Here is a 24,962-nt window from a genome sequence, read left to right on the forward strand (position 1 = left end):
TTAAGAAACTCAAAGACATAATAAAACTAAAACAAGGGTTGTCTTGAGCAGGGGAACTGAACAAAACTGAGGCTTTAGGTACAAGGAAGTCCCTTCACTGGTTCTTTAATAATATTTTTTTGACTTGTAAAACATGTCACTGAACTACTTACTCAAACGAGCAAATTAAAAATGCCACTGCAACTGCTATATTTAGACAGATAACCAATAAGGACCTCCTGTACAGCACAGGGAACTCTGCTCAATGTGATGTGGCAACCTGGATGGGAGGGGGGTTGGGGGAGAGTGGATACCTGTATAGGCATGGCTGAGTCCCTTTGCTGTCCACCTGAAACTATCACAATATTGTTAATCGGTTATATTCCAACATAAAATGAAAGGTTTGTTTTAAAAGCCTGTGCAAATCACTTTGCCATATACAGGAAAACACTGTAAAGCAACTAAACTTCAATTAAGGAAAAAAGAATGCACGTGCACAGAGCTTCCAGTGAGTGACTGCAATTTCAGTTCAAAAGCATCCACATGGTGTCCTCTCCTGTCTATCTCATCGCCCTGAGCTTGATGAGACACACTCCAACCTTGGGCAGGACAGGGCCAGCAGGGAGAGGAGGGGAGGGGACGGGAGGGAAGAGAGGGGAGGGGAGGGGAGAGCCACCTCACCGAGCCCTCCTCCAGTGCCCTTCGCAGCTCGTGCAAATCAGCCTCAGGACACCAGACCTCGGCGATGAGGCACTTGTTGGTCACGTCGAAGCTGCACATGTTCAGCATGTGGTAAATGGCTTTCATCTTCTTCACCTGGATCACACGGCTGTAGACCGACTCGGCGGCTTTACACAGCACTTGCCTTAAATAGTCCTCGGTTTTGTGAAGCACCTGGGTGAAGACAAACACACAGGATCTCTGTGGAGCATCTGCCAGGCACCTGACCTCCGCTGGGCGGGGGGGACTCTCTCCCCCCCAGGAAGGAAGGAAGTTCAGTCCTCCTCCAGGCCTGGAGCTGCCTCTCCCAAACAGGAGCTCAGGGCACAGGAACAGTGAGGTGTTGTGGTCCCCAGGGCAGCATGATGGCCTAGCTGGGCCCAGAGACCTAGGTCCCTAGTTCTTACCCACTCCAGCCTCACCCCACTTCCTGTCAACCCCAGGAGCCACCAATTCCCATCCCATTCTGCCAAGAAACCCTCTTTTGCTCAAATGGGTCAGAGTGAACTTCTAAGGAGAAAGATGACTTAAAACAGTGCTAGTAAAAGTACAGCCAGCACTTTACATGGGGCTCACTCATCCTATCTGATGAAGAATTACACTTCAGCAGATCAAAGATAATCAGACTCCTTTTTTTTTTAAAGCCCCATCATTTAGAAACCATCTAGGTTTCTAACAGGCTGCTAAAATGAAACTCCCATGAAGAGAAAGGAGGTGACATTCCAGTCTCCCTAAAACGTCTTGATTTGTCCACAACCAAAATTTTCCATATTAAAAAAAAACTAAACGGATTTGTAAATGTTTCACAAGCCCTCAGATAAGGAGGTAAGTTTCTGGTTCACTCACAGTGTAAAGATCTTGAATCCGGGTATTCAGTCCCTCTTGGATCTCTCTGCGCTCCTCGGCTGTGTTTGGGTAGGGATAAACGTGGCAGTGGTAACTAGAAGACAGGATTTGAGACAGCGCCGCAGCCGTCAGAACTATAGGAAGCGGTATAGAAAACTAGAGCTAAACTGAATACACCGTCTGGGCACATTTCCTCCAAACCAGAATAAAAGCAGCCCTCTGGGAGAAAAAGGTGCAGACACAGGCACCTGGCCGTGCTACAGCCTTGCAGATGGACACTGGACAAATGTCCACTGAATTCCACGGATTTAGCCAACTCTCTCTTGGCTCCAAATTCCATTTCTGCTCTCAATGATTCCTAAAAGCTCATTCCCAATTTCAATGTTCTAAATTCACCACGACCCTTAAGCTGGGAGTGTATAAGTCAAAGAACACACAGTAATTACCTTAAAAAAAAGGAGAGAGAAATAAGAGACACAGATGTAGAGACGGCTTGTGGACACAGCAGGGAAGAAGCTGCTGCTGCTGCTGCTAAGTCGCTTCAGTCGTGTCCGACTCTGTGCGACCCCATAGACGGCAGCCCACCAGGCTCCCCCATCCCTGGGATTCTCCAGGCAAGAATACTGGAGTGGGCTGCCATCTCCTTCTCCAATGCATGAAAGTGAAAAGTGAAAGTGAAGTCGCTCAGTCGTGTCCGACTCTTAGCGGCCCCATGGACTCCAGCCTACCAGGCTCCTCCGTCCATGGGATTTTCCAGGCAAGAGTACTGGAGTGGGGTGCCATCGCCTTCTCCGGCAGGGAAGGAGAAGACAGGACAAATTGAGAGCGCAGCGCTGACATATATGCACTCCCATGTGTGAAACAGCTAGCTAGTGGGAAGCTGCTGTGCAGCACAGGGGGCCCAGCTCAGAGCTCTGTGATGACCAAGAGGGGTGGGATGAGGCAGCGGGAGGAAGGGTCCAGAGGGAGGAGATATACGCATACATATGGCTGACTTGCAGGGTTTACAGCTGAAATTAATATTGTAAAGCAACTAATTATAATGCATTTTTTTTAAAAAACAAAAAACTTGAAATAAAAAAAGAAAATCAAGGGAGAAAAAAGTTCTGGATTCTTGGCACTTGCCCTTGACACGTGCTACAGTGGCTCAGACAGTAAAAGTGCTTGCAAAGAGGGAGGCCTGGGTTCAATCCCTGGGTCGGGAAGATTCCCTGGAGAAGGAAATGGCAACCCACTCCAGTACTCTTGCCTGGAAAATTCCATGGATGGAGGAGACTCGTAGGCTACAGTCCATGGGGTTGCAAAGAATTCAACATGACTGACTTCATTTTCACTTTCTTTCACTTTCACAGTAAACATCCCCTGGGGACATGTGACACCAGGTCAGAAAGGAGGCAGGGCCACACCTCCCAAGCTGCAAGATCTCCCATGCTGCCTCAGTATTTGAATGCCATGCTTTCTATTTCTCTCTACGCTCTGACCATCAAAATTAAATTCTTACTGTAGCTTTATCTTAAGCAATGATATTTGTGAAGTCAGGGGTTTATGTGTTGGCCATAGTTTTTGTCATCTACATAAAAATAAATATACACGATGGCACCCCACTCCAGTACTCTTGCCTGGCAAATCCCATGGATAGAGGAGCCTGGTAGGCTGCAGTCCATGGGGTCGCTAAGAGTCGGACACGACTGAGTGAATTCACTTTCACTTTTCACTTTCATGCATTGGAGAAGGAAATGGCAACCCACTCCAGTATTCTTGCCTGGAGAATCCCAGGGATGGGGGAGCCTGGTGGGCTGCCGTCTATGGGGTCCCACAGAGTCGGACACGACTGAAGCGACTTAGCATTAAAGTAAGAACAAGCTTGCCCATGTAACACCTAAAATTACTTTTCATAACACCAGTGACTGTGTATCAAACTCTGGTGAACACTGATCCAAAGGAAATAACCAAGTCCCACCCTTACCCCAGCAAAAAGCAAGGCCAGCTAAAATTTCCCAGAGTATAAGGAAACAAAAGGCCATTCTTTTGAGTTTTGGTGTGGCCTTATTTCCCCACTAGTGACAAAACTCAGTCACAGACTGACTCTTGCTGGGACACTGCTCTGCGTTTCTCAAAGGTTCACGTGGTCTTGTACCACCTCATTTGGCAGGCGGGCCCCTCTGAGCCCACCCTCTCCACCACTTGCCAGGCCCTCTTCCCCAGGGCAAAGGAGCAGCCATCCGCTCCAGGAGGACAGATACGCTGATGCGTGGCTCAAAGCAACAGAAAGGCAGTAAATAGTAAACCTGGATTCCTTCCTGGATTGATCTTGAGCCTTAATTCCCAAGAAAGAAATCAAATCTGGGAATGTTAAAAACATGGTGTTAACTTTCAAATTATCTTAAGTATTACACTGGCAAGGCAGATGACAAATTAAATGTCTGAAAACATGGCATTAGAGCAAAGAAATCACGTAACAAAGCCCAGCAGCCTCTGCAACCACTGTGTTACTTTTCAGAGACCTATTTAAGGAAAACTAGAGGTTACTGAGAATGAAGAAATAAAGGAAATAAGCTATTTCTTTTTCTTACCAATCACATATCTTCTTAACCTTGTGGCCAATCTGCTCTCCCCAAAAGGATATCAAAAACACATACCATTTTATGACTTCTCCCTACAAAGGATAAAGATGACTGTTACTTCTGCAGGTAGAACTTTGAAAACCCTGGCAGCTCGTACTCTGTCAGAGTTAGTTCATTAATGTGTTCATTCGTTCAACAAACACTGTCCATCCTCATTATCTCCAGATTCCACAATTGCAAATTCACTCCAGATATAACCCCCAAAACCAAAACTTGCAGCAGTTTCCATTCATTTGCAGACATGCAGAGTGACAGAAATTTTGAGTTCCTCAACGTGCATATTCCAGTTGAGGTCAAACAAGGTGACCACTAGTTCATACTGTAAACACGTGTCCTTTTTGTGTTCTGTCTGGCTCCAAGTTTTTCACATTTCTGTGCCTTTTGTTGGCAATTTCGGTACTGGAAACGGTCCCCAGGGGTGGTGCTGAAGTGCTGCCTAGTGTTCCTGAGCACAGAAAGGCTGTGAGTTGCCCTCAAGTGTGTCCCATATGAGTTGCTCAGCCATGCATGCTAGCGTGGGTTGGCAGTGAGTTCAATACTAATGAATCAACAGTATATATTAAGTAAGGTGTCTTTAAACAGAACACATATAAAACGAGGTTATGGACTGATCAATCGACAAAAACACTGTGACCAGCGGCTCAAAGGGACCCAACCCTATGCTTCTCCTAGGAGCAATGGCTCAGTTCTCATGAAGACTGTACAATATAACGATGCAAATAATGAGAACTGACTACATTTACAAGTATTCTACAACTAACAATGAATAGGTTTTTGGCCTATTTGCCAGGCACTGTTCCCGGTACTAGGAATACAGCAGTGAACAAAACAGACAGAAGTTCCCGACCTAGGAGGGGAGGGAAGCTTGTATTCAGGTTGGCAGTGAGAGACACAAAGAAAGAACGTAATATGCCCAGTGGAGATGAGGGTGATAAAGAAAATAAAGCTGTGTCTCCCTGGTGGCTCAGTGGTAAAGAATCTGCCTGCCAATGCAGGAGACACGGATTCGATGCCTGGTCCAGCCCACGTGCCATGCAGCGACTAAGCCCACGCACCGCAACTACCGAGCCTGTACTCTAGAGCCCAGAAACCAAAACCATGAGCCTGTGAGCCTGGAGCCCGTGCTCTGCAACAAGGGCAGCCACCACACTGAGAAGCCCAAGGACCACAACCAGAAAGCAGCCCTCACTCGCCAGAACTAGAAAAAAGTCCATGCAGCAGCCAAGACCCAGTGCAGCCAAAAATAAAAATAATTATGAAAAAGAAAATAAAGCTGGGGGGAGGGGGGTGACCGGGAGAAGAGGGCTGGGGATTGCAATTTTAAACCAGGCAATCAGGGAAGGCCTCCTGGAGAAGGTGACATCTGGGTCTAGAGGAGTGAAGGGGCAAGGAGTAAGCCACGTGGATCCTGGGGGAAAGCCTCTCGAGCCAAAGACAAAGCTCAGACAGAGGCGAGATGAGGGCAAGTGAGAAGGCCAGCCTGCCTGAAGAGAAACGGCCAGACCGAGGGCCAGAGGGCTGCCCGGCTGGGACACTGGGAGGCTTCGAGCTTTTGGCGGAGTGAGACAGGAAGCCAAGGGAGGGGCTTAGGTTGGGGGTGTGGTGGGGGGAGTTTGACTAGTTTCACAGGAATCATCCTGGATGCTGGAAGGATGAGAGCTGAGTTGTCGCTGACTGAGACAGGCAAACTGGAAGGTCAGGTCTGGGAGGCAGGGGAAGACTGGGAGGGAGTTCAGTTTTAAGCATCCTATGGAAATGCCTTCAGCGAACTTCAAAGTTACGGAGGAGCCAGTTCAACAGAAGTCTGGTATTTGGGGCAGAGGTCCAAGCCAGTATACCCATTTGGGAGATGGTATTTAAAAGGTGGCTTCAAAAGCCGTGAAATAATGTGGGACAGGAAATAGGCCGAGGACCTTCAGGCAAAGCGGAGGCGGTGGGATCCTGAAGGTAAGGACACAAGGTGGCTGGGGTCGGGGGGAGGCGGAGGGGGGAGGCGACGGCTGATGTGGCTGGATACACTGAATAAATACCTAAATTACGCAATTCGTGAACTATATTGTCGATAAGGGGAGCCAGATTTTTCACTATCAGAAGAGAGTGAAAAAGACAGAAAAAGAGACGTCTAGAACTGGAGCATACAGTCTGCACAAATGGCGGGTTTGGGGTTGTTGTTTTTCTTTTTTTTTTCACTCTTTTGGCTGTACCACAGGGCATAAAGGGTCCTGGTTCCTGACCAGGGATCAAACCCACACGCCCTGCACTGGTGGCACGGAGTCTTAACCACTGGAACACCAGGAAAGTCCCTGAACAAATGGTCTATGATAAATGTGCGCAGGTAGCTGCAGAAGTGGTTACAACTGTGTGTGCGTGTGTGTGTGTGTGCGTGTGTGCGTGTGTGTGTACATGTCTGACTGCCAAAAGGGCCCAGAAACAACAGCACTCCAGTACACAACGAGAACTCGAACACCCAGAACCTGGTTTCTAAATTCCATCCTCTACTAAAAGGTACCAGCGGTCCTTGAAGGAACAGCTGACTCCAGGCGGAGACCAGGACCATCCTATGTGACAGGAAGTAAGGGACTGCCTGCTGAATGCTGAGAACGTGCCAAAGGCCAGAGAAACGTGCACAAAGGGACTCCCAGTGGCCAAGTCACGGACCGCAACAGAACACAAGTCATCCAACAAAGAGGAAGGTCTGACTGAGTTCGTGGATGAATAAGTGACTGTGAGGGTAGGGAAAGCACTGCCTTCTGCAGGATGGTAACCAGTAAGCGCAGAAGGGAAAATGATGGCAACTGTGAGCGACAGAGGTGACAAGTTCCAGAGAGTCGCCACGGAGGCCAAGGCTGGTGGGTAGAAGTTTGGTGAGGATTGATGCCCCAAAGACCAATAACCTTGGAATATCTCCTAGCAACCACTTAACAGTTAAATAGGGCAGAAGGGAGACATGAACGTGGAGGAACCTGGCGGACACCGACATGACCAGGCCAACATCACATGGCCCCTGGTGGGAGGTGCTGAGAGGACCGGAGCATCCATGTTCCCATCAGCAACGTGTGCTCAGAGTCTGGTCGTGAGGAAGCACTGAATGGACCCCAAAGGAGGGTCGTCCCACAGAACACGCTGTCTGTCCCAAATGCAAGTCACAGTCTCCCCTAGGGCAGTGGACCAGCAAGGAAACAAGGCAAACTGTGAGGAGTCTGTAGGGCATGTTTGTACTGCACCAAAGTATTGTGTGCGTGTTGATTTTTCTCATTTGGAGGGTTGTATCGTGGTTACTGGGCTTCCCCGGGTGGTGCTAGTGGTAAAGAACCTGCCTGCCAATGCAGGAGACATGAGGGACATGGTTCCATCCCTGGTTCGGAAAGATCCCCTGGAGGAGGGCATGAAAACCTACACCAGGATTCTTGCCTGGAGAATCCCATGGGCAGAGGAGCCTGATGGCTTGCAGTCCAAAACAGCATCCCTGTGATGGACAATGGACACTTGTCCATGGCTTCCTCTCAGAAGGTCTGCAAGGAGACGAATGAAAACGGGGATGGGACTTCCCAGGTGGTACAGTGGGTAAGAATTAGCCTGCCAATGCAGGGGACATGAGTTCGATCCCTGGTCCGGGAAGATCCCACATGCCGAGGAGCAACTAAGCCCGTGTGCCACAACTACTGAAGCCCACGTGCCTAGGGCGTGTGCTCTGCAACAAGAGAAACCACCACGATGAGAAGCCTGCACACCACAACTAAAGAGTAGCCCCCACTCACTACAACTAGAGAAAGCTTGTGCGTAGCAGCAAAGACCCAGCGCAGCCAAAAATAGATACTTTTTTTAAAAAAAAGAAAATGGGACTAGATATGCAGCAAGTGGGTAACAGTACATGCAGCAAAACGGAACAGTTGGGAAGGAGCAGGGGAAGTCTTTGTTCTCTTCTGGCAACTTTTCTGTAAATTAAAATTATTTCCAGATAAACTATTAAAGAAACTACACTGGAAGAGAAAAGAAATGGCATTTTTAGTGAATTTTACTTTGAACATTCCTTAATGATTTTAAAAATAGTACTGTGTCAGGGAATACAATCACCTAAGACATAATATGGAACAGGGATATATATAATATAAAAAACACAGATCCGAAACCACATGCCTGAGTCTAGCTTTGACAGAGAGACTGGTCAGCGTCTAAACATGATACTGACAAAGGAGAAAATGGCTAGAAATACACTCTGGGGTTCCTAAGGACTTTCAGAGGTCAGACATTGGACCCAAAAGACACTAAACGTGACACTACAAACAAATCCTAGAATCTGAGTAAAAGTTACCAAACCAAATCCCACATCCTCCCCAGAGTAAGGACTAACAGAACGCACACGGAAAGGTAAACAGTAGCCCTGTCTGAGCAGGGGGATTACCGGTGACTGACTGATTTCTATCTCTGTGTTTTCTATGTTATTCTCAGTTTTCTAGAACGAGCTCACATTTCCTTCATAATCGTGGGGAAGGGAGGAATTGTGGCTTTAAGATACACATTTCTATCAATTATACTTCAACAAAAAATTAGAAATAAAAAAAGTTTTTAAGAAAATTAAAACTTTTAAAATTTTCCCTGGTGGTCCAGTGGCTAAGAATCTGCCTGCCAATACAGGGGAAGCGGGTTCGATTTCTGGTTCAGAAGATCCCAAGCGCCACAGGGCAGCTAGGCCACAAGCACTGAAGCTCAAGACCTAGAGACTATGCTCTGCACCAAGGAAGCCACCGTAATGGGAAGCTCACGCACCACAACTAGAGGACAGACCCCACTTGCCACAGCTACAGAAAGGCCCTGCAAAACAACAAAGACGCAGCACAGCGCAGCCAAATGCAATCAAAAATACAGAAATGTTTCATTTTTAAAAAGAAAATTAATACATATATATATACACACACACACCCCTCTATCCATGTCTCTGTATTTCTTCACAGACATTTAATGCCCTTTAACCTACTGGTATAAACTCAGCATCAAAGAGCTTAGAAATTGTATTTTTAAAAATTTTTATGTTTTGCATGAGAATGATAACGTTCTCAATAAAGAAAAAACTCAAAGAATATGTAAATGCTACTTCAGAACAGTTTTAATCTTCAGCTTTACATGGAGAGGTCTCAGAGGTCACAGGTGATGGATAATTAACATATTGCTACTGGCAATTTTAGGAGGCACAAAAAATATTATAAGTGTATGGTTAATGAACAGCTTGACCGATTAGATTTTCCAACATGTGTGATTTACTCAGGCTAAACCTTATAAAAATCATTTCACAGCCAAAATCCTTTATGTCAAAACTATTCCCTCGAATCTGCCTGCAATATAGGAGACCTGAGTTCAATCCCTGGGTCAGGAAGATCCCCTGGAGAAGAACAGAGCAAACCACTCCAGTATTCTTGCCTGGAGAATCCCATGGACAGAGGAGCCTGGTGGATTACAGTCCATGGGGTCACAAAGAGTCAGACACAACCGAACAACATTACAGCCAGAATTCCTAAGGCAAATCCAGGAAAGAACACATGAACACTTCTCTCAAATTAAGAGGCCCAAGTCCCTTTTCTACCTTTAGTAGATCAGTTCATCTTCATTTAGAGCAAAACAGTTATTTTCATGGTTGAAGTCTTCAAAAAAAATTAAAAATCACAGCTATTTTAAAAGGTGATTATGGCTCTTTCCTCTCTGGCTCCTCTGCTTCCCTTCCTGAATAATTCATTCCTGAAGCCTTAGACGTGCGTTCGGGGATGGACCTGGAGAGGGGAGGGGAAGGGCAATAAGGGCCCAGGGCAAAATCAGAGACCAAGCAAAGGGAGGCAACATGCCGCAGGGGAGCCACCCAGGCAGGGTGAGCAGGGCACCCACATTAAGGAGCCACTCAGTCCAGGGGCTGGGGAACTTGAAACTCCGTATGGAGAGAAGGGCAGGGCAGCAGAGATAGGAGATCAGAGGGCAGACTGGTCACATACAAGGGGACTGATCAAATAAGTATATTGACAATAATGGGAGTTGAGTTTCTCCCCACTGAAGAAAGGAGTTACAAATCTAGAAATGAACCCTACAAATGAACTCTACAAGTCAGGATGAACCAACCCTATGGCGCTGGAGAGAACTGGATGTAAAGCCACAGCTTTCACATACACACACAGGTGCAGAAATAAGGTTGTGAGTGGGTGAGCCATTTGCACGTATGCACCCTCTGTCCACCGACAGAGCTGGGAACAGCATCACCTCGTTCACAACGGGCACACCCAGAAACCACAGCGTGGCTTCTAATTACCATTCTCCGCTAAAGAGAACTAAGCTCCTTAGAGAAATGGCTAATTCCAGAGCTGCATGAGGGAAATTACAAAATGAATCTGCACATATTGTTATCAGGAAAGCAAAGACGTATTCAAAAGGTGATGGGAACATGCAAAAAGAATATAAAATCTAGCTGAATAGGCTCCAGCTGGCTAAATCGAGAGAATTTGAATATCAAAATAAAAAATTAAAGTAACAGAGTATAACTCATTGAATAAAACAGGAAATAAATTAACTGATTGAAAATGTGATGAGGAACTGAGTACTTACAGAGTTTCAAAGCACTTCCTCAAAAACATGTATTAAATACAAAGGAAAAGGAGTTACACATTCACAGCGGAGATGACTAGGAGTCACTACCTTGATCAAGAGATCAAAGTGAACATCACCAGTATTGATCAAGAGATCAAAGTGAACATCACCAGTAATGGGACAAACGAATCGTGTGCCCCTGATGGGAAGCAGTGAGAAGGCAACATCACTTCCAGGACATTCCTGACAAAGACACATAACCTGAATCTCGTCATGAGAAAACATCAGACAAACCCAAACGGGGGGCATTCTACCCAAAACACTGGTCTATAATAATTTTTAAATGCCAAGACGATGAAGGTCAAGGTAAGACTGAGAAATTACCCCAGAATGAAGGAGACCAAAAAAACATGACAAGTAGGAATTCCCCGGCAGTCCAGTGGTTAGGACTCTGCACTTGCACAGCTGAGGGCCCAGGGTTCCATCTCTGGTCGGGGATCTATTCAATAAGATTCTGCAAGCCTTGCAGGGCAACCAAGAAAAAAGACATGACAAACAAATCCAAAGTGTGATTCGTAACCAGGTCCTTTGCTGTAAAAGGATCAACTGGGACAACTGCCGAAACCTAAACTGGATCTGAAGCTCAGAACACAGTGGTGTGACGACGTTAACGCCACTGTTGCACTTCAGCAGAACAGGAGAAAGTCCTCATTCTCAGGAACTCCCCCCAAACGTATCCAAGGATAAGAAGGGATCTGATCAACAACTCACTCAAATGCTTCCCTCCGGACTGTGCCTCCAGCTCTGGGGCAAGTCTGTCACTGCTGAAAGGAGATGGTGACATTTACTCACTGTTTCAGGGTCTTCCAGGGGCTCATCCAGCTCTGCATAGGTCACGATGGTATACCCTTTGCAGACCCTCCACAGCATTTTTTCGAATGCTTCAACTTTTCCTTGGTTAATTAGGCCAGATACAAATCTATGGGACAATAAAGGCCGTGGTCAAGTAAAAGCAATGAATATTATCAAACTGCAGTAAAAGGATGATGAAGACATTTATTTCTGGCAAAATGAGGAAGATACCCTGAAAGCTCTCCAACTGAACAATATCTGAAATGCTGGATGAAATATTTTTGAAACATCCTCTTCAATGTAAAGCTGAGCTCATAATTTAGAGAAATTCTTGGAATCCAAAAATAAAACAGGACTTCATAGTTATGTCCTAATGTATTATACGGAGCCAGTATCTATGTGTAACCAGTATCTCAAGGCCTTGAGTTTCAAGGCCAGCATGGCAGAGGAGCCCTGGGTCTATACCAGGTAAGGAGTTGGAACTAAAGCTCCACAATCCCCTCAATGTTTGGACTCTCACCCCCCTCAACAAAGGACCACACCTTAAGTGAACGGGTAGGCTAGAAAAGAATCCATCTTGCAAAGGAGCCTACATGCAAACTTGTTTATTTCCATTCAATTTTGAGGAGAAGGGGGAGAATATTCCTTGACGATTTACAACCACAGGTTAGAATGCACTCAGGTTTGTGGAGGAAACTCTTATTATGTGCAGGGTGAGTAAACAAACAGGAAAAAAAACCTCAAGCAGAAATTACTGTAAAATGATTCCAAATAGGTGGAGTGCTCCCAAGTACCTGACATATGTAAAATTAAGTTCTTTCTGAAGGATACGGCCTCACACTAAACATCACGGAATTCCTACAGATAAGCAGCAAAGGAACCGAAGTTCATAGTAAAAAGAGATTACAAATCACATGAGGAAACAAGTTACCATTAGCTCAAGTAAACAGAGAGAATAAACAGTAGAGAGAGCCCCTTAAAATATGATTAATAAATTACCCAATTCAGTTTAGCCCCTATGTTCCCACCAAACAAAACAGGGCTTTATGCTTCAATAACCAACTATTTGAAGCTTATGGAGTAATGATGAATGGGATAAATGTTCTTTCTTTCCAGTTCATGATACCAAAAGAAGAAATTCCCATCATATTTACTTAAAAAGTCAATACAGCTGAGTGATTCAACTCAACAAATACTAGAGTACAGTGTTTTCTTATACAAATATTCACTTTCTTTCATTCCACACAGGCTTGCAGATGGTGGCTGCTCATCTACTCTCATCTCCACTGACAAGAAGGACAGTGTGAAGCTCGCCAGGCCAGGTGTCACCTACCCCAGTTTCGCTCCCAGCCTCTGCATACAGCTGTAGTCCAACAAAGACTCGTTCTCCAAGGGAGGGAATTCTTCGTAAGTGGGTTCGAACTACAAAGAGACATGAAGCCAAGCGTGTCTCACCGGAAGTGATACTTTAATTCCCAAGTCCTGTTTCCAAACAAGTCTGCATGGCATCAGAACTACTCAGATCTGGGTGCCAAGGTAACTCAGACATGTGAGTCGGCTCTGATAAACAAAGAGGATAACCTCCCCATTCCTTATTTGTAAACTACTTGATGACATTTACGTATAAAAAAAGTCTAGTTATAACGTATGTCATCGCCTTAACCTAACACAGAGTAACTGTATCAGAGGTCACACCTGGCACAGGAAGTGAAACGCAGTTCGGAAGGAATATACTTTGCCCCTCTCTGATGCTCAGCTGAGTACAGTACTGCTGCATACGCTGTTCTTTATTCCTATATAGATTTTCTTTTTTAAAAACTTCCATTACTTTTAGGAATTTGAGAAGAAGGAAAGAATAAAACTGAAATTTTGGAGTTTGATTTTCACCGTTCAATTTTTTCTCATGATCATAAAAAGTCTTTTTTTCAATTGTAAACTAAAGCATTTTACAAATAGGAAGTTATGGTTAAAGCCGGGGCTTCCCAAGTGGCTCAGTGGTAAAGAATCCACCTGCCAAGCAGGGGACTCTGGTTTGACCCTTGGATCTGGAAGATCCCCTGGAGGAGGAAATGGTAATTCACTCCAGGATTCTTGCCTGGAAAATCCCATGGGCAGAGGAGCCTGGCGGGCTACAGATCATGGGGTCACAAAGAGTTGGACACGACTTAGCAAACTAAACAGCAGCAAATGGTTAAAACCAACATGGAATCCAACTGAAAAATACAGCAAAGATCAAAATGTATCTCTTTCATTTTTTAAAGATGTATCTCTTTTAAAAAGCAGTATTTCTACAGGAGTCGATAACAAAACCTGAAAACCTTATGGGAATGAGATTTGTACAAAAGAAACACACTCCTGGGACTTCCTCAGTGGTCCAGTGGTTTTAAGACTCCACTCTCCCAATGCAGGGGGCCTGGGTTCAATCCCTAGCCAGGGAACTAAAATCCTGCATGCTGTGTGGCCAAAAGAAAGAGAAAGAAAGGCACTTCCTCCCAAGCATCACCAGTACCTCCACATTGCGCTTGACGAAGGTCTTGGTCACTCGCAGCATGTGGGTGTACTCAATCAGCTCCAGCAGGTTCTTCCTCAGCTTCTCCTTGTTCTTAGTGACCTCTCTCAGCTCAACCTCCAGCTTCTGCAACTGCTCCTGAAATGAAACGACAGCTGGGTTACTTCCAAGTCTGGCTCTAACACTCTTTTCACAGCACCCCAGAACCAGGAGAGGTTTTAAAAGGCCAAAATGTATATGAGAGTTTGATAGGGATATGAAAACATGCTCAGGTTTCTAAAGTTCATCATTTTCTGTTTCATATTAATTCAGGTACCGTGATGGCAAGCACTGGGGTGCCATGACGACTCCGCGTGCTAATCTTGGGTCTTACCATTTCTTCTGGTTTCCCTTCACCTGCTTACACGTGACTATACACCAAAGAGTCTTCCTCTTCTAAGACTACATTTCCTTTTATTTGTAACACAGAAAAACACTCTTTCCCAAACATACCTATTCCGAGTCTCTAGCCTGAGTTTCTATGCAGTTGCACTTATTCAATTAATTAGACATAAAAATACTTGAGAACAAATCTTTAACAATTAGTTGTGTACCAAGCATCCTTACCAATACTTTAAGTATTAAAACAGTAGAAGCAAAAATCTGTAAAACAACCCACTGACTCAATGACAACTTGTATTCAAACAAATCCCCTGACACACTACATATATTACTTGTGCTCTGCTTTATAGAATTGATAACAACTAGCAATCACCGTATTTGTAATTACATCACAACCAACATACCAAACAGGCCAAACCAGCTGACTGCTCTCATTGGACTGTATAGTCGTCTCCAGAGTGCATTCATATACCAACTGCTAAATGACTTCCTCCCAGTAAAACAAACAGAGCAGTCGGCAATGGAATGGTCCTAGTTATACAGTACTAATTGTTTTAGAAGGGCTGTAAAAGCTCTAGTCTATTTCCGAGTGTGATGAACGCTCAGATGAGGAGACCAAAATCTCAACAGATAATTCATGGGGGATGAGGGGGATGCTAATGAATGAATAACCCCATGCTCTCACAGTGTATCCCCGACACTGAACTCCAAGAGAAGGAATCCTGCTGGCTGACCATGGGGAACCACTTTCACACTAGCTCCTGATAATTCGAGGGGAAAGGGTCAGAATGAATCAAGGGAGAATGTGAAGGGCACAGGCCTGAAGCCTTGATGACCTGCAGTAGCAGAAGCATGCTAAGACCTGCAGAAGCCCAGAGGTTACATGACCAGATCTCATGATCTAATTCTTGTCAATCTCTGTTCAATACCACCTGTCCTACACTAAGGGGAAAACACCTGAATTCTAGTTAAAATGTATCACAGATAATCTGTTACTGAGAGTTTATCATAACGTGGTGCTTTGACTTTCATTCCACAGTCTTGAGAAGAAAGGCAGAAAAGCACTAGACAGTATAGAGTAAGTGAACAAGCCCAATCTGAGGTTAGTGACCCAAAACCCTCCTTCCGAACCAAGTTACCTGCATTTCCAGCACTTGTTTCAGAGGCGGTGCTGGAGGACTGGTCTCCCCCTCAGGGAGGGGAATATCAGCTCTATTGATTTCCTGCACCAAGTAGGCTGTGGAAAAGTTAAACAAATTAGACTGAAAAACTTACTCCAGGACATTTCAGTGAGAACATTTCATGTCCCCACTTTTCCCAGGTCATCTAAAGGGACAAAAGTCTTCACTGTCCCAACTGACAGATCACTTTAGTCACCTTGCTTCTGAAGATCTGTAAACTAATTCTGCCTAGAGAGAGCAGCACAGAGTGACAGTAACCTATACATAGATTTTCTGAAATTCTCCGCCCTTCATCACTAAAACTCTAGTTAAAGAACTTTGGAGTCACACTTGCCTCTGCCACCTGTAGATGAAGCAGGAAGTTAAGAACACACTCGGAAGTGCCAGGAATAAGCCACCAGAGATGTCAGTGTGAACTCCCTACAGATGCCATTAGGAGGAAATATACATCCATCCGGAAAAACACAACAACCTTTCTCAGCAAAAAGAGCAACCTCAGGGCAAAGAGCCCAGCTCTCCTGAGTCACCAGTTAGCTGTGATGCTTTGACTTAGGACGATGTACGCTAGATTCATGAAACTAATACTCAAACAGCCAAAAATAACTTAAATTCTTTAGTTTACATTTTCAATTCCTTGAAGCATCCTTTTCTGTAGGATAAAAGTCAAAATACCTGGTAAAAAATCATTACCAGATACAACATTTTAGAGAAGTCTTACTAGTTATTTTACTAGGAAGGAAGGAAGGAAAGGGAGGAAAAGAGGGAGAGAGGGAGAAAGAGAGGAAGGAAAACAGGCAGAATGTCTTACCAATAAGGAAGCAATGGGCTTAAGAGTTTTTTGGAAATGGATGTAAATTTTTTTAACCTATTTTACCTAAATTTGGGCTTCCCCAGTAGCTCAGCTGGTAAAGAATCTGCCTGCAACGCAGGAGACCCCGGTTCGATTCTTGGGTAAAGAAGATCTCCGGAGAAGGAATAGGCTACCCACTCCAGTATTCTTGGGCTTCCCTGGTGGCTCAGACAGTAAAGAATCTGCCTGCAGTGTGGGAGTCCTGGGTTTGATCCTTGGCTTGGAAAGATCCCCTGGAGGAGGGCATGTCAACCCCCTCCAGTATTCATGCCTGGAAAATCCCAATGGACAGAGAAGCCTGGCGGGCTACAGTCCATGGGGTCGAAAACAGCAGGACACAACTAAGCACAGAATAACACGGCACATACCTAAATGTACTTGATGGTTCATTTTCTTTTTAAGTCTGGATTCTTTATGAAACAGTTTAAGCTACAGGAGAAGGCAATGGCACCCCACTCCAGTACTCTCGCCTGGCAAATCCCATGGACGGAGGAGCCTGGTAGGCTGCAGTCCATGGGGTTGCAAAGAGTCGGACACGACTGAGCGACTTCACTTTCACTTTTCACTTTCATGTATTGGAGAAGGCAATGGCACCCCACTCCAGTGTTCTTGCCTGGAGAATCCCAGGGACGGGGGAGCCTGATGGGCTGTAGTCCATGGGGTCCGCCAAGAGTCAGACACGACTGAAGTGACTTAACAACAACAACAAAGCGACAGGAAGCCCTGGGCATGTCTAATGTCCTGTCAATCCTGCTGTGTCTTTGAAAACTCATTCCAAATATACAACCTGTCCAATGACTCATACACGTGGCAAAGAAGGAAGTGTGATGTTGCCCTGTCTTTCACGATCCACCCAAATGACTGGGATCTCAAACAATATGCAGAGGACTAGGCTGCTGATGACCCAAAGGTTTCTTTTGATCTTAAAAATCCCAGTTAAAAAATATAAAATCCACAATAATTAACTATTAGAAATCATTCTAAAAGTCACCTTTATCTCCCTTCATCAACTCTCTCATCCTCAGGTTTTTCTGACAGTGACTTTGGAACTGTTCCCCTCTCTGTATTTCAATCAAAACTTCAATGTTTGAACTGATAAAGACTATTTTATTTTAAAAGATGCTTGCTCCTTGGAAGAAAAGCTATGACAAACCCAGACAGCATATTAAAAAGCAGAGACATTACTTTGCCAACAAAGGTCCCTATAGTCAAAGCTTTGGTTTTTCCAGTAGTCATGTATGGATGTGAGAGCTGGACCATAAAGAAGGCTGAGTACCAAACAACTGATGCTTTTGAACTGTGGTATTGGAGAAGACTCTTGAGAGTCCCTTTAACTGCAAGGAAATCCAACCAGTCAATCCTAAAGGAGATCAGTTTTGAATATTTACTGGAAGGACTGATGCTGAAGATGAAGCTCCAATACTTTGGTCACCTGATGTGAAGAGCGGATTCATTAGAAAAGACCCTGATTGAAGGCGGGAGGAGAAGGGGACAATAGAGGATGAGATGGTTGAACAGCATCACCAACTCAATGGACATGAGTTTGAGCAAGCTCCAGGAGATGGTGAAGGACAAGGAAGGCTAGAGTGCTGCAGTCTGTGGAGTCTCAAAGAGTCGGACTTGACTGAGCGACTGGACAACAACATTTTATTTTAGGCTAAGATGTTAAAAGTTTTACAGATAAAGGAAGTAGCCTTGAGCTGCTGAGTTTTAATGGTTAACAGTCAGAGAACACTGGTGTATGCAAAGGAAATAATACCTGAGAAAAAGGAAATTACTAACCAATCTATCTACCACTTCCTACCTCCCTTGTGTTCTGATTCAATTTTAAGTAATATATTAACATGTATATGTTGTTTCTAAGTTATAAGAAACTACAAGGGATTGGCTAAATAACTCACAGTATATTAATACTATAAAATACTATGCTGCTATTAAAAACAATGATGAGTCAATCTGTTTACTGACATGAAAAGATGTTAAAGTATCATTCAATGAGAAACAAAGCTAATAACAAAATAACCTGATTATTACATATGTAAATCCTTAATTTTATAGATGAACAGTAAAAAGTGTGGAACGATATTATAAACCTACATAACAGTGATTACATGGGGAGAATACAGATGACTTCTTTTTTCTTTTCTACGTGTCTAGATTTTCTAATTTTTCTAAAGTAAACAAGGTTTGCTTATATATTCAATTATACAAAATAATTATTTAAGTTGTTTAAAAAAACTTACCCAATATTCGCTCCAGTTCTTCACATCGCTTCACCTCACCAACAAATTTTCTTTGGAAAGAACTTACATTCTGGTTGAGCTGAGAAGAAGGATGAAAATTTTGCTCTGAATTTTCTAAAATTTAAAAACAACTTCGATTTTATAAATAAAGTACGACTGTCAGGGTTTAAGGGAAAAGCGTATCCTTGTATACTACTGAGTGGGAGTATAAACTGACACATCTTTTCTGGAAAGCAATCTGGCAACTGTTATCCAAAAAAGCCTGGGGACTTCCCTGGTGAACCAGTGGTTAAGAATCTACCTTCCAATGCAAGGGACACAGGTTCGATCCCTGGCGGGGGAACTAGAAGCCCACTCACCACAACTAGAGAGTGCAGGCACCACAGTAAAGACCCAGCTCAGCCAAAAAAGATCCCGCCCCAAAAAAAAGCCTGAAAAATATCCTCTAGTCCAGAACTATCCCATGAAGAAATTAAACCTCAAGAAAAAACTATGGATACAGACAAAAACGTATGAAGAAGAGGATCAACTTCAAGGATAGAGAAAAAACTACTGACCGTGGAAAACTGGCTAAGGATATCACCGTCTACATCCACACCGCGGACCAGCAGTAAAAAGGGCGGAAAAACAACCAAGGAGATCACCGTCTACATCCACACCGCGGACCAGCAGTAAAAAGGGCGGAAAAACAACCAAGGAGATCACCGTCTACATCCACACTGCGGAATACCAGCAGTAAAAAGAGGGGGATAAAACAACCAAGATTACCGTCTACATCCACACCGCGGACCAGGAGTAAAAAGAAGGGGAAAAAACAACCAATACATCAGTATCAGGGAGGAGACACCCAGAAACATGATGCAAATGAAAGAAGACACAAAGGGTCACAGATTGTGCGACTGCATTTCTATGAAACGTCCAGGCAAGGAAAATCTAGAGGCAGAAAGTAGATGAGTGACCGCCTGGGTCTTAGAGTGAGGAGGGGGATGACCTGTAAATGAGCATAAGGGACCTTACTGGGATGATGTCACGTTCTAAACCTGGCTTGTGGCTACGGACACAGTACTCAAAATATTTTCTAACCAACAAATTGTACACTTCAGCAGGTGAACTTTATGATACACATCAATAAAGTTGTATAAAAATTATGGGTCGGTAATATAATTGATTACTATACATTTGTTAAAAGTGATGTTTTAAATGACTAGGTATTTGATTATATTAAGAAATTATTATTAAAAATTTAAGGTGTGATAATGGTATCTTTTTAGTGTCCTTACCTTTTAGAGGTACTTACTGAAATATTTATGAATGAAATAATATATCTGGGATTTGCTTCAAAATGATCTTGTCTGATGGGAGTTTTCTTTTTCTTTTTTGCACCATATGGCTTTCTGGGGTCCTGGTAGTAACAGCACCAAGTCCTAACCACTGGACCACTAGGGAATTCCCAACATGGGTTTATACAAATTCACTGTTTCCCTCTACTTAATATCTTATCATACAAAGCTTAAAACAACAAAAAATACTATAAAAGAATATTTAATAAAATGAGGAAATTAATCACAACTTGTGTGTGGGAAGAGGAGATTAAACATATTATCAGTGCGGGGCTTCCCAAGTGATAACAGTGGTAAAGAATCCACCTGCCAACACAGGAGACGCAGGTCTGATACCTGGGCCGGGAAGATCCCCTGCAGGAGAAAATGGCGACCCACTCCAGTATTCTTCCTTGGGAAATCCCATGGACAGAGGAGCCTGGCAGGCTGCAGTCCATGGGGTGACAAAGAGTCAGACACGAATGAGCACGCACGCATGCACACATTATTAGTGTGGCTCCAATTATATAAAAGTATCTATGCATGTACATTTTAAAATATTATTAGAAAAATAATGTTGGCCAATATTAACCAAAATGGTAAAGTGTTTATTTCTAGCTAATGGGATTATGGAAATTATCTTAGGTTTTCCAAATTTCCCACAATGGACATATACTACCATTACAACTTTTTAAATTACAGTAATTATTTACATTGAAAGGCACATGGGGCAAGAATTTTACGTTTACTCCACGCAGTGTTATATGGGGTGGAAAGTGAAAGTTGCTCAGTCGTGTAGGACTCTTTGCCACCCCATGGACTATACAGTCCGTGGAATTCTGCAGGCCAGAATACTGGAGTGGGTAGCCTTTCCCTTATCCAGGGGATCTTTCAAACCCAGAGATCGAACCCAGGTATCCCACATTGCAGGCAGATTCTTCACCAGCTGAGCCACAAGGGAAGCCCACATGGCATGGGGCACTCTCAAAATAGAGAATTACAAATAGCGTGGCATGCAGCTGCTTGAACAACCTGAGAACATCTACCCTAAAGCCTCAGTTCTTGTTCAGTTCTCCAAACTTCTATAAAGAACTAACCAGAAGAAGGGCAAAAATTCTCATCTCACTTCTGTTCGTCACATGTGCACTCATTTCTGGACGTCACACTAATGCAAACCAGTCACCACTTTCGAGTTCCTAGTGATTCGGATACCCTCTGTCTGGTGAGAACTAAGAATGAGCAGAGGAAGCCGCCCATGAAAAGCTGTCTGTAAATGACATGGCTTCTCAGTTTTGATGTCTTTTTCTTCAATATCAAACACTAGTGAATTCAAATCGGACACCAGGGTTCCACAAATAGTAGGATCTTCATGAAGAGGCAAATTTCTGTGGCAACAACGCACATGTGACTGGCTATGACATCTGCCTTCACCAGCTTACACAGCATGGTAACTGGTTTTTCCTATTGTGTGGTTTCTTGTGTGAAGTTTAGCTTCTGTTTTCTTTTTACATGGTAACAGCACCTTAATTCCAGGCTAATGCTACGACGTACATTTTAACACAGATTCATTTTAAGACTAATAATTAATCTAGAAAAACCTGCACAGGCTGCCTAGTGCTGTTTTCACCAGTATCCACACCTGCGATCCTAACAGACAGAAGGTAAACACTGTCCCCAGACTCCAAACCCTTAGAAAAGTGGGACGGCCTTGCCCTTCGCTGAGTCCTACTGGTGAGTTGAATCACCTTTCTCTTCCAGGTCTTCTCTTTGGCTATCATTGCAGAAACTCTGGTCCTGCCTCTCTTCCCTTAGAAGGATCGCTAAAAGGGGGAACAGCTCCCACCTGCGCAAGCCAGAAAAGACTGGCATCAGTGATCCCACCCATTGAGCACAAAGTCAGTAAGAAACTCCAGAAGAGAACAGAAAGTCAGGTATGATGGAGCTCTCTGCTCTAGCTGCTTGACAGTCATCCTGAAGACAGACACACATACACCCTTGAGCTCTGAACATCAAGTATCAGACAATGTGAGCGTTTCCACTTTATTTCACTTCTGAAAAAGATGAACAGCATTTTCTTTTTCTTTCCCTGATTTTCAGTTTAGAAGAATCGCAAGGGTCCTCTACTACCTAATGTAATGGCATTCAACAAAACTTGAATCTTCACAGTAATTAGAGCATTTGTTCAAACCTCTGAGACTTCAGCTTGACTGAAGTCTCTTGGCCTGAGGACTAACAGGATGGAAGAAATCTATTATAAAGAAGGGAGCCTGTTTCTCAAACAACTCTTTACTGAATCTCTCTGGGGCTCCTTATTCACAGTTCAGCACAACCCCTGCCAGCAAAGTGGGCATCATGTGCTGAAGCCCAAGTGGCTCCAAGAACCAGGACAAGCTGGGCCCTCTCTGTAGCCTCACCTGTCATTCAGGAGTTTCTCTCTGACCTTGCAATTGCCTTGGGGGACCAACCCAAGGATTACTGGTATCAAATATTGCATAGAAGAGTCCCCTCTTGAAACTAAAGCACCCTCAGAAAGATGAAGGGAAACCAAGGCGGTGAAAGGTGGGTCCCAAGAAATAAAGTGTTCACTCAAGTGACTTCGAGCTTAATCAGCTAGGTCCTGCTTCATAATCTCCTTTTCACACTGTTTTTTCCTGCATGGCACTTATTACAGCTCATAATCAGAGTGTGTTTGTTAACTCTCCCAGATTATGAGCAACAAAAACACAGGGACTTTGTCCATCCTGCATCCAGCACCAAACTCAGCAAGCACTTGATACAAGCTTGTTCATTCATGCCTATTAATGCCTACAAAGCCAGGGGCTGTACTTAGGAATCAGGAATGAACAAGACTCTTACCCCCAGGGGTTGACAGTCCATGGTGGAGCCAAACAAAAAACAAATAAACAGATATATAAAACAAGTATTTATTACTACTTGTTGGGGGGACAGCTCCCTTTCAACAAATTCTGACTTTACTCCTATTCCGTACGAGGTAGTGCTATGTATCAATACATCAAAAGGCCAACAGTGAACGACAAAAAAATCCCGCCGCCCGGGAGTTTACACCAAGTTCATTCCTAATTCAGGTTCCTGGCTCTTCCTGTTCCCTCCACCTGGGTCCGTGTCCCCCAGAACTTCCCAGGACTGGCTCACTCCTCACTCAGGTCTCAGCCCAAGGACACCTCCTCAGAGAGGCTTCCCTGACCGCCCCTACCGGGGGCACCATCTCACCATTCCCTTTTATTGTCAGTACAGCAAACGTATTCCTGTTTACGTATCATTACTTAATATTCCTCCCCTCCTCCGTAAGTTCCAAAAGGGCTTCAAGAGGCCTTAACAGATTTGTTCTCCCGCTTAATTAGCCCAGTGCCTGGCTCCGAAGCATCAGATGGCACGACCCGAGCTGATGAAGACAAGCGTTCCTAACTAACCCAGCCAGGGCGGCGGCGGACCAGACATCCGGCGACCCTGGGCTCGGGCCCCGCTCTGCGGAAGCTCTGGCCGGAAAGTGGACCTCAGCTTCCCCGTCTAGGAAATGGGCGCCCCTGCCCAGGTGCCCGCGGAGGAGGAGGCCCGAGCGAAAGGTGCAATGAGGGCGCTTGGCGCGGAGCGACAGCCCGCATCTCCCGGGCGACACTCACGTCTCGGAACTCGACCAGGCCCTTCTCGCCCAGGACGCTGAGGCACTCGTAGGCCGTGCCGGACTGCAGGAAGAGTTGCGCCAGGCACATGGTCTCGCTCCGGAACAGGGACCCCATGGCGGACCGGCCCGCGCCCCCCGGCGGGACCCGACGGGAGCCGACGGCTCCGGGCTGCGCGGGCCCGCACAGTCAGCCGGGGTGACCAGGGGATCGAGCTTCTCCTGCGGCCTGGCCGCGGCTCCGAACCATGGGGCTCCGGGCTACAGCAGCTGACCCCAGCCCAGCCACCGCGGCCGCCGCTCCAGCCGCCGCCAACGCCGCCCTCGAGGCCCCGCCCCCTCGGCTACAGCCGGTTCCGGTTCCGCCCCCCACGCGCGCGCACGCGCGCTCCCGCCGGCCGACCAATGGCGCCAGGAGTTGAGGCCGAGGGCGGCTGCGAGGCCAACTGGCCCTAACTCCGCATCAATGCGGAGGATTCAGGAACTCAGCCCCTCTCTATGCCGTTCACAGCTTTATAGGAGGAGTTTTATTGATTTCACATGCTAGAAAGTTCACCCGACTAGAGTATTACAATTTTGTGATTTTTAGTAAAGTTACAGAGTTCAGTGTCGGGATCAATTTGAGAACGTTTCCATAAAGATTTCTCCTGCTCAGCTACAGTCAGTCCCCTTGTCCCCTAGGTCCCGACAACCACTAAACAACCTTTTCTCCATAGATCTGTCTGTCAAGACATTTCTTGTCAACGGAATTACACCCCCTGTGGTGGTTTTTTCTGGGGTCCTGGCCCCTGTGCGGACAAAGCAGGGTCTGGTGCCAGGCTGCTCTTGCTAGGATCCTGCACACAGCAGCTACAGAATCTCTAACAAGACGAAAATCGGATGTGAGCTTACTTAAAATCTTCTGACTTCTCCCACTTCGTTCTGAATAAAGTTCAAACTGCTTACCAGGGCCAGCAGACACACCACCTGGTCTAACCTCTGCCTCCCCCAAGCCCTAGTCTCCACCCCACCCACCTGCCTTCTTTTTCCAGGTTGGTGCACTTGAACTTGCTAACTCTTCCCTTCTCTCTGCCTAGAACATCCTTCTCCAGGACCTTCTCAAAATTAGCTCCTACAAGTCTCAGCTCAAATGTCTCAGCTTCTAAGAACCTGGTCCTGACCACTAGCAGAAGTGTCCCTCCACCCCAGCCTAGGCAGTCCTGTTTTATTTTCTCCGTAGCACCTACCACTGTCTGACATTATCTTGTCTATGTT

The 24,962-nt window shown here is 45.1% G+C and overlaps 1 protein-coding gene across 1 annotated transcript in view; it reads right to left on the bottom strand.

The window, feature by feature from the left end:
* ATP6V0A2 (ATPase H+ transporting V0 subunit a2) overlaps positions 1 to 24,087 on the bottom strand; it is a 41,308-nt gene extending 17,221 nt beyond the window's left edge. Inside the window, exons 1-9 of the mRNA XM_069557671.1 lie at positions 23,710 to 24,087; positions 18,750 to 18,828; positions 15,615 to 15,712; positions 14,095 to 14,232; positions 12,919 to 13,007; positions 11,586 to 11,712; positions 4,119 to 4,201; positions 1,546 to 1,639; positions 661 to 873 (exon numbers count right to left, since the gene is read on the bottom strand). Coding sequence (XP_069413772.1) covers positions 661 to 873; positions 1,546 to 1,639; positions 4,119 to 4,201; positions 11,586 to 11,712; positions 12,919 to 13,007; positions 14,095 to 14,232; positions 15,615 to 15,712; positions 18,750 to 18,828; positions 23,710 to 23,826 — 1,038 coding nt within the window. The 5' untranslated portion in view covers positions 23,827 to 24,087. The remainder of the gene's footprint in view (positions 1 to 660; positions 874 to 1,545; positions 1,640 to 4,118; positions 4,202 to 11,585; positions 11,713 to 12,918; positions 13,008 to 14,094; positions 14,233 to 15,614; positions 15,713 to 18,749; positions 18,829 to 23,709) is intronic.
* Positions 24,088 to 24,962: the final 875 nt, after the last annotated feature.

Source organism: Ovis canadensis, chromosome 17 (assembly GCF_042477335.2).
Source record: "Ovis canadensis isolate MfBH-ARS-UI-01 breed Bighorn chromosome 17, ARS-UI_OviCan_v2, whole genome shotgun sequence".
NCBI classification, from domain to species: Eukaryota; Metazoa; Chordata; class Mammalia; order Artiodactyla; family Bovidae; genus Ovis; species Ovis canadensis.